The sequence below is a fragment of the Eucalyptus grandis genome, chromosome 9, assembly GCF_016545825.1.
Source record: "Eucalyptus grandis isolate ANBG69807.140 chromosome 9, ASM1654582v1, whole genome shotgun sequence".
Classification (NCBI taxonomy): Eukaryota; Viridiplantae; Streptophyta; class Magnoliopsida; order Myrtales; family Myrtaceae; genus Eucalyptus; species Eucalyptus grandis.
Window position 1 is genome coordinate 33,157,188 of NC_052620.1, and position 16,355 is coordinate 33,173,542.

The 16,355-nt window shown below is 40.2% G+C and overlaps 2 protein-coding genes across 2 annotated transcripts; both read right to left on the reverse strand.

Annotated features, from left to right (window-relative positions):
• Window positions 1-7,921: 7,921 nt before the first annotated feature.
• Window positions 7,922-10,245, reverse strand: LOC120288513 (polygalacturonase 1 beta-like protein 3). Its single transcript, XM_039302549.1, has 2 exons — window positions 10,114-10,245; window positions 7,922-8,239 (listed from the first exon to the last, which is right to left on the reverse strand). Exons 1-2 carry the CDS (start codon window positions 10,243-10,245, stop codon window positions 7,922-7,924), a joined length of 450 nt encoding a protein of 149 aa, XP_039158483.1.
• A 21-nt stretch (window positions 10,246-10,266) lies between these two features.
• LOC104420688 (polygalacturonase 1 beta-like protein 3) lies at window positions 10,267-11,759 on the reverse strand. The gene is made up of 2 exons (XM_010032483.2): window positions 11,679-11,759; window positions 10,267-10,584 (listed from the first exon to the last, which is right to left on the reverse strand). The coding sequence occupies exons 1-2, from the start codon at window positions 11,757-11,759 to the stop codon at window positions 10,267-10,269; spliced, it is 399 nt and encodes a 132-aa protein (XP_010030785.2).
• Between the last annotated feature and the right edge of the window lie 4,596 nt (window positions 11,760-16,355).

Genomic DNA, 16,355 nt, shown 5'->3' on the forward strand with positions numbered 1-16,355 from the left:
ACAACAAAATTTCTTCATTTCGGATGGCGGCGGATCGGTGGACGGTGGTGGACCGGCGATCGACCGCGGCGGCGGCGGCCAACAACCGATGGATGGTGGTCACGTGATGGATGAAGGACCGATTGATGAACGATGAGAAAATTTTTATTTCTCATTTCTATTTCAGAAATATAAAAGTAGAAAATTTGTACTTCGATTTCTATTCTAAATCAATTTTTGGAACAAAAATCTATTTCAAAATAAAAAAATGGAATAAGTTTATCAAACGGATTTCATTTCGTAAACAAAGTTTGGAATAGAAAAATTATTTATGGAATAGAAACGTGTAGTTGTCATGCCAACATGTATGGCCTCCTAAGCTTATCTACCAACATGTATGGTTATCGAGTGCGTAGTTATTAAAATAACAATCAATGATCCAGGAAGTATTTGATAAAATGCAAAGAAATAAGAAAATGCTATTCCTATCTAGGCTAAACAGAAACAATAATTAATATATTAAAAGCACGCAATTAAGTGATAATCGAAATAGAAGTGTGTTAACTATGACCTAGCATTTGTCTCTAACAACAAACCCTATGATAAAGCTCTATGAGCTTGTTCAAATTTTGAGCACGGTTTTTTTTTATCAAGAATTTTCACATATTTTAAGAGAAAACTACTCAAAAATAATTTTTAAGTTTTTTCCTAATTTTTAGAAGAAATAAAAAATATTCCGAATCTTTTCGTAATTCTTCGATTTAAAAAAAATTAATTTAATTTTTTAATATGAAAATAGGGACTCGGGCTGGGATGTTGAGGGCAGTCCGAAAATGGGCTGCGACTGGGCTCAAGATACTAGGCCGCGTATATATAACATGAAGAGCGGAGAAAAAGAAGGAGATGCGCGCACCTTACCCTAGATTGGAAGGCTGGGACACGCGGATAAGATCGGACGGCTAGGAGTTGGGCGCTGGGTCGAATGGCTCCCGATCTCCCATCTCTTCAGCTGAATCGGACGCTCCCTGTCAGGTCACGTTGTGCATAATGCTATACATGATGACCTCAAACGACATTAGTGCATCACAAATCATAAAGTAAAACCCCAAATTGAAGATGATGCTTTACGCTTAATCACGAATTGGCATGTTTTGTTCATGAATCGATCACATAGGGATAGCAGTGTATCTATATGATATACTGCTGGCCAATGCATCGTGGAGAGTGGATTTCCCACCCAGATGGCCCCATGATGGCCAACACCTCGTTGGGTTGGGCAAAACCCTTGAGCCCTTAGAAGATGGGTACGCACCCATCTTCGTGGTCTCCCACGGTCACCCACATGTCTAGCAATGTCAGCGAGATTGCTCTCCTGTTTGACCTCGACTTCGGCTCGGCATGCATCGAATCCCGCACACGAGGACCAAGAACAACTCCATGACGATCGCATTTCGGGTCGACGAGTGTCTCCGCCTCCTGCGAACCGAGACCCGACGATGAATCCATGCAACGTAGGTTTGCTCAAAAGTGAGTAGGGAGTATGACGGGTTAATGCCAATTTTGGCCGAGCTCCGAGGGCATGTATGTATGACGGATCTGCCAACACAGGATTTCTAAATATCTTGGGAACGAGGAGGAAGGTCTGGACCTTTTGTGTCGTTACGTTTGGGCGAAGGTACGAAGGTAGCGAGAGGAGAAAGGCATAGGCCAAAATTTAGCGATTATTATGAAAAATACGAGTTGGACGGGATTCATCCACAAGAAAATTAGCATCTTCTCAGCCTAAGATCAAGGACGGCGAGTTATCTTGCTTAGCGGCGACACGATAGGTCGACCAACCCCAGTAAAAGAAACATATAATATTCGTGTCGTTGATTTTTAGGTTTTACTAATGCATTCAAGTCTACTCTCTCTCTCTCAAGTCGAGTGATTCCGGAGAGAATCATGTCAAGAAGAGCTTAGCTCAACCACACCGCAAGATATCCCAACGACGTAACACTAAGCATGTTGATGGTACCTCAATTCATTGGAAAACTTAAAAAAGAAGAGGAAGAAAGAATTGAGTAAATTCACCTCTGACCTATATTTGGTGGGATGATTAGAAAGGAAAAGAAAGGATTTCAATTTTTATGAGAGAAATGAAGAGAAAAAATTTGAAAGGATTGAATTATAATAGTGTCATTATGGATGTTAGTGAGAGAAGAAGAAAGGAAAAGAATGCATCTTGACATAATTTTTTTTTTTGTGTATTTAGAAATAAGATATAAAACAAGGGTGTAGGTGAGAGAGAATGAAAGAATTTGTTTATTAATATACAAACCCCTCCCGAGATTAAACATGTACGTAAAAATGACTTTATTGATCCATTGCCCTCCTTCTCTTTCCTTTCCATTAAAAAAAGTTCATATTTTTTTTTTTAAATTCCCTTTTTCTTTCCTCTTAATTCCTCCAATAAAATCATGTATTGGCAATTGCAAACTAGAATAGGATATGAAGGATTTTATTTATAGCAAGTTGCATCTTGAGCCTCTGACTCAGTCTGCATAAATTCAGTCTCTCTTTCGTTTTTATCTCATCTCATTACTTACTCGAGCCTCCCCTTCTCCACTCAACTGCTCATCGGCATCTCTCTCTATAAACACTATTGACATTATTACATCACATTTTTACAGACGAATCTCAACAACCCCCACTTCTCTGTCTTCCTTCCTCGTTTGCATTGATTGCCTTCACATGCAAATTAAAGCTCCATCTCCACTAGATGAAGAGGCTCGAGTAGCCAGCGGTTGCAGACGCCGTGAAGAGACTCAAATGTTTGGCAGCTACGAGAGACAAACTGATGAAGGATATGTTGGTAACTATCTGCAGTCCTTGTGCATATATGGTATTCAGCATTCTAGGAACGGCTTGTCGGAGGTGCCTAAGCCACTGGTCCAAAGACTGGGGACTTTATAGGGAGGAACAAGAGGAGGAGGAGGAGGAGGAAGCGGAGGAAACTAGAAAAATTCACAAGCTATTTGCTCTTGGAGGATGTTAAAAGATTTGGTGACACTAATAAGGCCGAAGGCATGAAGGAAATAAAAGAAAGACCGCCATCACCCATGTTTTGCACGTGTTTTGCACGTGTTTTCTAAGTTAAATTTTCATTTGTCTATCATTACTTCCATGACTTGCACATGTTTTGCATGTGTTTTCTAAGTTAAATATAGTTGGATTATGTACAATGAATGAGTTAGATTATGACTTTTGATAGTACTCTATACTTATATATATACATAGTGATTGTTCGATCTACTTAAAAAAATATGTACTACTCAAATCCGGGCTTGAGTCTGGATAGAATAACCAATTATAATCACAATTATTTTTTCCATCCGAATAGAATAATAATTTATAATCACAGTTACTTCCAACAGGAAATTTTAAAAGGAAAAATTCAATTAAATCAATTGCATAAAATAACAAATTTATTTTAAATCATCATTTTGGATTGATAAAAAGTAACATCATCCATGAAGTGCTCACAAGAAAATATCAACATGCCTTATTATACATAACTTTTTCACGTTAATATTTTCAGCATATTACTAGGTACTCCTATAACGTCTTTACTTTCTCTATGTAAATATAATTCATAAATGGTAAGGAAATTAAACAAATTTTATTTGATGTAGTAAATTAAGAGCTCTAATATATATTCTTTAGGAAATTTCTCTTTTCGACATAAATCAAATATGCAAAAGTAAAATCTAAAAATAAAAAAGGAAACATACTACATTTAATATACGTGGGATACCCACAATAAACATAAAAGGAAAAAGAAGGAAAAAACTTAGAAGGAAAAAGCTTTATGGTCCAACCAACATTGCAACATTTGATTCCGAGAAGAATGGATGAAATGGAAAAAAGCAAAGCTTGAGAAATTATGATTGAGTGTCGAATATGAACTACATCAAATCTAAATTATTAACAATGGTGGGTTCATGTAGGTACCACGTGAATCCCACCAGATCACGCGGTCCATTTTTATTTGAGCACATGGACCCACCTCAATCAGGCGATTCCTCACTCAATCAACGACCGTCCACATCATGTCATTCTCGCCGATCCAATGGCACACCTCTATTTGCTTGGGTCCGGACCCGAGTGCCATAAATGCACCGTGGTCGGGTCTCCACGACGACGTGTTGAGATGACATATGGTGACCCTGTGGTTAATCATACTCCTCCCCACAAAGTTTAAAATCTCGGCCTCGTAAACTTTCACTTTAGGCACGATGTGACAGTAGTACAACAAGTACGGGTAAAAGATCTGGTGACACTAATAAGGCCGAAGGCACGAAGGAAATAAAAGAAAAACCGTCATCGCCCATAATTTGCATGTGTTTTGCACGTGTTTTCTAAGTTAAATATAGTTGGATTATGTAAAATTAATGAGTTGGATTATGATTTTTGATAGTGCTCTAAACTTATATATATGCATAGTGATTGCTCGATCTGTTTAAAAAATATGTACTACTCACAAATTTTATTTGATGTAGTAAATTAAGAGCCCTAATACATATTCTTTAGGAAATTTCTCTTTTCGACATAAATCAAATATGCAAAAGTAAAATCTGAAAATAAAAAATGAAACATACTGCATCTAATATACGTGGGATACCCACAATAAATATAGAAGGAAAAAGAAGGAAAAAACTTAGAAGGAAAAAAAGCTTGGTCCAACCAACATTGCAACCATTGATTCCGAGAAGAATGGATGAAATGGAAAAAGCAAAACTCGAGAAATTATGATTGAGTGTCGAATATGAACTATATCGAATCTAAATTATTAACAATGGTGGGTTCATGTAGGTATCACGTGAATCCCACCAGATCACGCGGTCCATTTTTATTTGAGCACATGGACTCGCCTCAATCGGGTGATTCCTCACTCAATCCACAACCGTCCACGTCATGTCATTCTCGACGATCCAATGGCACACCTCTATTTGCCCGGGTCCGGACCTGAGTGCCATAAATGCACCGTGGTCGGGTCTCCACGACGACGTGTTGAGATGACATATGGTGACCCCGTGGTTAATCCTACTCCTCCTCACAAAGTTTAAAATCTCGGCCTCGTAAACTTTCACTTTAGGCACGATGTGACAGTAGTACAACAAGTATGGGTATAGGATCTAGTGGCACGAGACCGACTCAGTGGGTTGTCCGCCTTTGATCCCTTTGAACGAGCCGATCACGACCTTCTGCTTTGACCCATTGACATTCTCTGTCGTCTAGACCGTGATGCCGTGACCGAGGACGGATGACGCAAAGTCAACCATGTCCTCTGTGGACCCGCCTCAATCGGGCGATTCCTCACTCAATCCACGACCGTCCACGTTATGTCATTCTCGACGATGCACACCTCTATTTGCCTGGGTCCGAACTCGAGTGCCACAAATGCACCGTGGTCGGGTCTCCACGACGATGTGCTGAGATGACATATGGTGACCCTGTGGTTAATCCTACTCCTCACCACAAAGTTTAAAATCTCGGCCTCGTAAACTTTCACTTTAGGCACGATGTGACAGTAGTACAACAAGTACGGGTAAAAGATCTGGTGACACTAATAAGGCCGAAGGCACGAAGGAAATAAAAGAAAGTCCGTCATCGCCCATGTTTTGCACGTGTTTTGCACATGTTTTCTAAGTTACATATAGTTGGATTATGTACAATTAATGAGTTGGATTATGATTTTTGATAGTGCTCTATACTTATATATATGCATAGTGATTGCTCGATCTGTTTAAAAAATATGTACTACTCACAAATTTTATTTGATGTAGTAAATTAAGAGCCCTAATACATATTCTTTAGGAAATTTCTCTTTTCGACATAAATCAAATATGCAAAAGTAAAATCTAAAAATAAAAAAGGAAACATACTGCATCTAATATACGTGGGATACCCACAATAAATATAGAAGGAAAAAGAAGGAAAAAACTTAGAAGGAAAAAGCTTCCTGGTCCAACCAACATTGCAACCTTTGATTCCGAGAAGAATGGATGAAATGGAAAAAAACAAAGCTCGAGAAATTATGATTGAGTGTCGAATATGAACTATATCGAATCTAAATTATTAACAATGGTGGGTTCATGTAGGTACCACGTGAATCCCACCAGATCACGCGGTTCATTTTTATTTGAGCACATGGACCCGCCTCAATCGGGTGATTCCTCACTCAATCCACAACCGTTCACGTCATGTCATTCTCGACGATCCAATGGCACACCTCTATTTGCCAGGGTCCGGACCCGAGTGCCATAAATGCACCGTGGTCGGGTCTCCACGATGACGTGTTGAGATGACATATGGTGACCCCGTGGTTAATCCTACTCCTCCCCACAAAGTTTAAAATCTCGGCCTCGTAAACTTTTACTTTAGGCACGATGTGACAGTAGTACAATAAGTATGGGTATAGGATCTAGTGGCATGACACCAACTCAATGGATTGTCTGCCTTTGATCCCTTTGATCGAGCCAATCACAACCTTCTGCTTTGACCCATTGACATTCTTTGTCGTCTGGACCGTGATGCCGTGGCCGAGGACGGATGACGCAGAGTCAACCATGTCCTCTGTGGACCCGCCTCAATCGGGCGATTCCTTACTCAATCCACGACCGTCCATGTTATGTCATTCTCGACGATCCAATGGCACACCTCTATTTGCCTAGGTCCGAACTCGAGTGCCACAAATGCACCGTGGTCGGGTCTCCACGACGACGTTCTGAGATGACATATGGTGACCCCATGGTTAATCCTACTCCTCCCCACAAAGTTTAAAATCTCGGCCTCGTAAACTTTCACTTTAGGCACGATGTGACAGTAGTACAACAAGTACGGGTAAAAGATCTAGTGACATTAATAAGGCTGAAGGCACGAAGGAAATAAAAGAAAGTCCGTCATCGCCCATGTTTTGCACGTGTTTTGCACGTGTTTTGCACGTGTTTTCTAAGTTAAATATAGTTGGATTATGTACAATTAATGAGTTTGATTATGATTTTTGATAGTGCTCTATATATATATATATATGCATAGTGATTGCTCGATTTGTTTAATAAATATGTACTACTCACAAATTTTATTTGATGTAGTAAATTAAGAGCCCTAATACATATTCTTTAGGAAATTTCTCTTTTCGACATAAATCAAATGTGCAAAAGTAAAATCTAAAAATCAAAAAGGAAACATACTGCATCTAATATACGTGGGATACCCACAATAAATATAGAAGGAAAAAGAAGGAAAAAACTTAGAAGGAAAAAGCTTCCTGGTCCAACCAACATTGCAACCATTGATTCCGAGAAGAATGGATGAAATGGAAAAATACAAAGCTCGAGAAATTATGATTGAGTGTCGAATATGAACTACATCGAATCTAAATTATTAAAAATGATGGGTTCATGTAGGTACCACGTGAATCCCACCAGATCACGCGGTCCATTTTTATTTGAGCACATGGACTCGCCTCAATCGGGTGATTCCTCACTCAATCCACAACCGTCCACGTCATGTCATTCTCGACGATCCAATGGCACACCTCTATTTGCCCGGGTCCGGACCCGAGTGCCAGAAATGCACCGTGGTCGGGTCTCCACGACGACGTGTTGAGATGACATATGGTGACCCTGTGGTTAATCCTACTCCTCCCCACAAAGTTTAAAATCTCGGCCTTGTAAACTTTCACTTTAGGCACGATGTGACAGTAGTACAGCAAGTATGGGTATAGGATCTAGTGGCACGACACCGACTCAGTGGGTTGTTCGCCTTTGATCCCTTTGATCGAGCCGATCACGACCTTCTGCTTTGACCCATTGACATTCTCTGTCGTCTGGACGGTGATGCCGTGGCCGAGGACGGACGACGCAAAGTCAACCATGTCCTCTGTGGACCCGACGCACTACTTCATCTCGCCCGGGCTCGGTGGCCTCTTGCACTCGCACAGTGCGTTGAGGATCACGTGCTCCGTGGCCGAGCCTTCCTGCACGGCAAACAGCTCCTTCACTTCCCGCAACCGCTGGGTCGAGAATAGTAATTTCAACGGATTGACCCGGGGCAAAAATGACCTCCAGGGCATCTTGTCGACAATGTTGAGCATTTGCATGACGGTCCTTGGTCTCAACTTGAACTCCCTGAAGAATATGCCCGGCTCAATCGTGGTCTGGCCTTTCGATCCCTTGCTGTACTCTTTAAATGTGTCATTGTGCTCATTGAACGACTTCCCATAATTCGCGAATGTCGTCTCAGCATTCTAGGAACGGCTTGTTGGAGGTGCCTAAGCCGCCGGTCCAAAGATTGGGGACTTTATAGGGAGGAACAAGAGGAGTAGGAGGAGGAAGCAGAGGAAGCCACAAAAAGTCACAGGCTATTCGCTCTAGGAGGATGTTAAAAGATCTAGTGACACTAATAAGGCCGAAGGCACGAAGGAAATAAAAGAAAGACCGTCATCGCCCATGTTTTGCACGTGTTTTGCACGTGTTTTCTAAGTTAAATATAGTTGGATTATGTACAATTAATGAGTTAGATTATGATTTTTGATAGTGCTCTATACTTATATATATGCATAGTGATTGCTCGATCTGTTTAAAAAATATGTACTACTCACAAATTTTATTTAGGAAATATCTCTGTTCGACATAAATCAAATATGCAAAAGTAAAATCTAAAAATAAAAAAGAAAACATACTGCATCTAATATACTTGGGATACCCACAATAAACATAGAAGGAAAAAGAAGGAAAAAGCTTCCTGGTCCAACCAAAATTGCAACCTTTGATTCCGAGAAGAATGGATGAAATGGAAAAAAGCAAAGCTCGAGAAATTATGATTGAGTGTCGAATATGAACTACATCAAATCTAAATTATTAACAATGGTGGGTTCATGTAGGTACCACGTGAATCCTACCAGATCATGCGGTCCATTTTTATTTTAGCACATGGACCCGCCTCAATCGGGCAATTCCTCACTCAATCCACGACCGTCCACGTCATGTCATTCTCGACGATCCAATGGCACACTGCTATTTGCCTGGGTCCGAACCCGAGTGCCAGAAATGCACCGTGGTCGGGTCTCCACGACGACGTGTTAAGATGACATATGGTGACCCCGTGGTTAATCCTACTCCTCCCCACAAAGTTTAAAATCTCGGCTTCGTAAACTTTCACTTTAGATACGATGTGACAGTAGTACAACAAGTACGGCTAAAAGATCTGGTGACACTAATAAGGCCGAAGGCACGAAGGAAATAAAAGAAAGACCGTCATCGCCCATGTTTTGCACATGTGTTGCACGTGTTTTCTAAGTTAAATATAGTTGGATTATGTACAATTAATGAGATAGATAATGATTTTTGATAGTGCTCTATACTTATATATATGCATAGTGATTGCTCAATCTGTTTAAAAAATATGTACTACTCACAAATTTTATTTGATGTAGTAAATTAAGAGCCATAATATATATTCTTTAGGAAATTTCTCTTTTCGACATAAATCAAATATGCAAAAGTAAAATCTAAAAATAAAAAATGAAACATTCTGCATCTAATATACATGGGATACCCACAATAATTATATAAGGAAAAAGAAGGAAAAAACTTAGAAGAAAAAAGCTTCCTGGTTTAACCAACATTGCAACCTTTGATTCCGAGAAGAATGGATGAAATGGAAAAAAGCAAAGCTCGAGAAATTATGATTGAGTGTCGAATATAAACTACATCGAATCTAAATTATTAACAATGGTGGGTTCATGTAGGTACCACGTGAATCCCACCAGGTCACGTAGTCCATTTTTATTTGAGCACATGGACCCCCCTCAATCGGGTGATTCCTCACTCAATCCACAACCGTCCACGTCATGTCATTCTCGACGATCCAATGGCACACCTCTATTTGCCCGGGTCCGGACCCGAGTGCCAAAAATGCACCGTGGTCGGGTCTCCACGATGACGTGTTGAGATGACATATGGTGACCCCGTGGTTAATCCTACTCCTCCCCATAAAGTTTAAAATCTCGGCCTCGTAAACTTTCACTTTAGGCACGATGTGACAGTAGTACAACAAGTATGGGTATAGGATCTAATGGCACGACACCGACTCAGTGGGTTGTCCGCCTTTGATCCCTTTGAACGAGCCGATCACGACCTTCTGCTTTGACTCATTGACATTCTCTGTCGTCTGGACCGTGATGCCGTGGTCGAGGATGGACGACGCAAAGTCAACCATGTCCTCTGTGGACCCAACGCACTACTTCGTCTCACCCCGGCTCGGTGGCCTCTTGCACTCGCACAGTGTGTTGAGGATCACGTGCTCCGTGGCCGAGCCTTCCTGTATGGCAAACAGCTCTTTCACTTCCCGCAACCGCTGGGTCGAGAATAGTAATTTCGACGGATTGACCCGGGGCAAAAACGACCTCCGGGGAATCTTGTCGACAATGTTGAGCATTTGCATGACGGTCCCTGGCCTCAACTCGAACTCCCTGAAGAATATGTCCGGCTCAATTGTGGTCTGGCCTTTCGATCCCTTGCTGTACTCTTTGAACGTGTCGTTGTGCTCATTGAACGACTTCCCATAATTCGCGAATGTCGTCTCAGCATTCTAGGAACGGCTTGTTGGAGGTGCCTAAGCCGCCGGTCCAAAGATTGGGGACTTTATAGGGAGGAACAAGAGGAGCAGGAGGAGGAAGCAGAGGAAGCCACAAAAATTCACAAGCTATTCGCTCTAGGAGGATGTTAAAAGATCTAGTGATACTAATAAGGCCGAAGGAACGAAGGAAATAAAAGAAGGACCGTCATCGCCCATGTTTTGCACGTGTTTTGCACGTGTTTTCTAAGTTAAATATAGTTGGATTATGTACAATTAATGAGTTGGATTATGATTTTTGATAGTACTCTATACTTATATATATGCATAGTGATTGCTCGATCTGTTTAAAAAATATGTACTACTCACAAATTTTATTTGATGTAGTAAATTAAGAGCCCTAATACATATTCTTTAGGAAATTTCTCTGTTCGACATAAATCAAATATGCAAAAGTAAAGTCTAAAAATAAAAAAGGAAACATACTGCATCTAATATATGTGGGATACCCACAATAAACATAGAAGGAAAAAGAAGGAAAAAGCTTCATGGTCCAACCAACATTGCAACCATTGATTCCGAGAAGAATGGATGAAATGGAAAAAAGCAAAGCTCGAGAAATTATGATTGAGTGTCGAATATGAACTATATCGAATCTAAATTATTAACAATGGTGGGTTCATGTAGGTACCACGTGAATCCCACCAGATCACGCGGTCCATTTTTATTTGAGCACATGGACCCACCTCAATCGGGCGATAGCTCACTCAATCCACGACCGTTCACGTCATGTCATTCTCGACGATCCAATGGCACACCTCTATTTGCCTGGGTCCGGACCCGAGTTCCACAAATGCACCTTGGTCGGGTCTCCATGACGACGTGTTGAGATGACATATGGTGACCCCATGGTTAATCCTACTCCTCCCCACAAAGTTTAAAATCTCGGCCTCGTAAACTTTCACTTTAGGCACGATGTGACAGTAGTACAACAAGTATGGGTATAGGATCTGGTGGCACGACACCAACTCAGTGGGTTATCCGCCTTTGATCCTTTTGATCGAGCCGATCACGACCTTCTGCTTTGACCCATTGACATTCTCTATCGTCTGGACCGTGATGCCGTGGCCGATGACGGACGACGAAAAGTCAACCATGTCCTCTGTGGACCCGACGCACTACTTCATCTCGCCCCGGCTCGGTGGCCTCTTGCACTCGCACAGTGTGTTGAGGATCACGTGCTCCATGGCTGAGCCTTCCTGCACGGCAAACAGCTCCTTCACTTCTCGTAACCGCTGGGTCGAGAATGGTAATTTTGACGGATTGACCTGGGGCAAAAACGACCTCCAGGGCATCTTGTCGACATTGTTAAGCATTTGCATGACGGTCCCTAGCCTCAACTCGAACTCCTTGAAGAATATGCCCGGCTCAATCGTGGTCTGGCCTTTCGATCCCTTGATGTACTCTTTGAACATGTTGTTGCGCTCATTGAACGACTTCCCATAATTCGCGAATGTCGTCTCAGCATTCTAGGAACGGCTTGTCGGAGGTGCCTAAGCCGCCGGTCGAAGGATTGGGGACTTTATAGGGAGGAACAAGAGGAGGAGGAGGAGGAAGCAGAGGAAGCCACAAAAATTCATAAGCTATTCACTCTAGGAGGATGTTAAAAGATCTGGTGACACTAATAAGGCCGAAGGTACGAAGGAAATAAAAGAAAGACCGTCATCGCCCATGTTTTGCACGTGTTTTGCACGTGTTTTCTAAGTTAAATATAGTTGGATTATGTACAATTAATGAGTTGGATTATTATTTTTGATAGTGCTCTATACTTATATATATGCATAGTGATTGCTCGATCTGTTTAAAAAATATGTACTACTCTCTAAGCTTTGAAGCATGTACTATGTAGATAAACTAATAAGCTCTCGTAGTTATCGTCACTTCTTTTTGCTTGTTCTGATCATGGGTAGGCATTATTTCCAGCTTTTTAGGGCCCATTTGGTAACGATTCTATTCCTAGGAGTAGATTTTGATCAGAAATGATTCTTTTTTATTCTATTCTCGGGAAATGTTTCTAAGCATTTTAAGCCGTTTTGTAACTGTCCAAAATTTCTGATTCTAGAATAGAATTGCATTTTGGTACCGTGTTCATTAATTCTGTTCCAAATCAATTTCTTTTAATTTTTAAATATTTTTTTTACTTTTTACTTTTTTTTTTTTTTATCTTTTCTTTTTTTCCTCTTTTTTTCATTTTTCTCATATTCTTCTTCTTCTTGTAGCCGATCGCCGAACCGATGACCGGCCACACGAGGGCCGACGACCTCACCGGAGCGTCGCCGGCCATCGGTGAGGCCGGCCCTCGTCGCTTGAGCCTCGCAGGGCTGGGCCGGCCTGCCAAGCCACCAGTGGGGCTAGGTGAGCCTCGCCCGGCCACAAGCAAGGCCGGGGGCGTCGCAAGGCTGGCCCGGCCTCGGTGAGGCTCGGCCTCGCTAGATCTGGTGAGGCCGAGCCTCGCCGGTGGCTGGGCTTGCCTCCAGCGAGCTCGCTGGACCTCATCTTGGTCTGGCGAGCTCGCCGGACTGGCGACCGGCAGCGGTGGCGGGCCGTGGATGGCGGTCGCAAGATGGCCGAAGGGAAGAAGAAGAGTTCTTGGTTTTGATTCTCAAATTCATTTCCGAAACAAGAATCAATTTTTTTTTTAGTTCTTGATTCTATTCCCAATCTGTTCCCAGGAACAAAAATTTTACCAAACGTGATTCTAAGCCCAAATTGATTCTCGGGAACAAAGAATCATAATTTGGCCTTGTCTCGAACTCGGTTCACAAAATAGTCCAATGCCTTACAAATATAAGAAATAATGTTCACAAAATAGAAATAATAAAATGCAAATCTCAAGTAAATTGACTCCATCAAAATAGACTATAATAGGTAAACTGTCAAGTCTCCACACGCTCTAAATAATATATATTCATTCATCAAGTAGGTCATCTTGGTCATGATCCCACTCATTACGCTCTCCTCCATCTCTGCCATCCCCTGTAGAATGTCAAATATGAATTTCATATTATCATGAATTCAATCATTTGAATAAAAACTTAGCACCATTCCATCAAGTAGAGAAGAACATATATTGATGTCATAAATCATCATAATATCATGTCATAAGCATCAATCCAGTTTCATATATTATGAACAAGATTTAAATAATGTGATTTACAAAGAGTCATCAACTTAAGTTTATTTGTAAAAGAATAACTATTGTCTAGTTTCAAAGAACATGACTAATAGTCAAGTCACTTACAATAACCCAGTCATGTAATATCAAGTTTCAATTAAGAACAAGACTAGTAGGCTTCTTAAGTAAACAATTGTTTCTATGTTTCAATTTGGAATGTCACAGTTACTAATTGCTTAAAATCAAATAATCTAACATCAAATTTGGAATGAGATCATTTAACCAAAAGGATAGTCCAATATAGTTGAATTGTATCATCAAGTTTAGAATGACACAAGTTTCCCCGATAGAACATTTGAATTAGGTTAAAGTCATCTTCATCAAGTTTGGAATGAAACAACTCACCCTTTTCAAATTAGTCAACAACTGTGAACATCGATGAAACATATAAACTGTGCTTATCATTGTAGCCAATAAAGAAAGATTTGATAATTCAAGACACACAATTAGAAGGTAAGTAAATGGTAGTTAAGACTTGTTTATATAGTCTTTAACCCCAATTCCCCCACTGTTTTGAATAATCGATCTTTAGGCATACCTTTAGTGAGAGCATCGGTTATGTTATCCTTCGATCTCACATCGATCAAGGTGATAACCCATTATGTTCTTAGATAATTCAATAACTCATGTCTTAGTCTCACATGTATTCTCTTTGAATTAAAGAGAGCATTCTTGATGACTTGGATAGCCGCTCGATTATCACATAATAGGCTTAAAAAATTAATCTTTAGCCGAGTCAAAGGAATATCCATAATCATATTTTATCCATTCTGCCTCTTCACCGACTGAGGCTAAAGCAAAAAGTTCCGATTTCATAGACGACAATGCAATACAAGTCTATCGTTTGGATTTCCAAGTAATAGCAGCTCCACCCAAAGTGAATACATATCCACTATTGGACTTACTATTTCCAATATCTAAGCACCATGAGGCATCATAATATCCATTCACAGTTGGAGGATAACCAGAATAATAGAGAGCATAATCTTTAGTACCTTTAAGATATCTTATTAGTCTATCGATGGCATCCCAATGCTCTTTATTAGGATTACTAGTAAAACGACTCAACATGCCAACTATAAAGGTTATGTCGGGTCTAATGCAATTCATAACATACATGATATTACCAAGCAGTTTCGAGTACTTTAACTGATTCACGCTAGTCCCTTCATTAGGACTCAGTATGTTATTATAATCACATGGTGTCTCACTCAGTTTACACTTATCATATCCTCAAGTAGAAAGTATATTACCAAGCAGTTTTGAGTACTTTAACTGATTCACGCTGGTCCCTTCATTAGGACTCAGTATGTTATTATAATCACATGGTGTCTCACTCAATTTACACTTATCATATCCCCAAGTAGAAAGTAGCTGTTCAATATAATGAGTATGGCTAAGGGAGATGACTTGTCGGTTAAAGCTTACTTTCATACCAAGAATGGTATTAGCAATACCAATATCTTTCATGTCAAATTCTTTAGCTAAAGTAGCTATCACGTCACTCACTATAGAATGATCGGAACCAAGAATTAACATGTCATCAACATACAAGCAAATGATGACTATCTTATTTGACATAGATAGATGGTAAATGCATTTATCTGAATAACTAGATTGAAAGCCATAACTCTTTACCACTTTGTCAAATTGAAGATGCCACATCTTAGGTGTTTGTTTAAGACCATACAATGATTTATTCAATTTACAAACTTTGTCCTCAAGACCTTTCATAACATATCATTTCGGTTGTTCCATGTAAATTTCTTCATTTAAATCCCCATTTAAGAAAATAGTTTTTACATACATTTGATGCACTACAAAGTGTTCAATAGATGCCAAAGCAAGAAGAATTCTTATAGTTGATAGATGGCACACAGGTGAATAAACATCAAAATAGTCTATTTCACTCTGTTTTTTTATAGCATTTAGCGACTAAATGTGCTTTGTATCTAACTATTGATCCATCACTATTCAGTTTCTTCTTCAACACCCATTTACACCTATAGCTTTAGCCTATTTTGGCAAATTTACGAGTTGCTAAGTGTGATTCTGCAACAGAGAGCTCATTTCATCATCCATGACTTCTGCCCACGATAGAGATTCCCTAAATCTCATTGTTCCTGATAGGAGAATGGATCATTCTCAAGATAGTAAGCAACAAAGTCCTCACCAAAACTTTTGGGAATTTTCTCTTTTGTTGATACTCTGACTGGAATTGGTTCAATAGCCAACTGTGTGGAATTAATGTCAGAAGGGCCTACTGCAGATTCTACAGGAGATTCTGAAATCATATCTATAGATCCAGAAACATTCAAGCATTGATCTCTGAGAAACTTGTTTTCAAATAACACTACATCTCTAGATTCTATCACCGTATTAGTAGATAGATCTAAAAACTTATTTGCAGCACTATCTTCTGCATTACCTAAATATACACAAGTAATGGTTCTAGATCCCACCTTAGGTTTCTTAGGATCTGGTATACTTACATAAGCAATGCAGCCCCAAGTTTTAA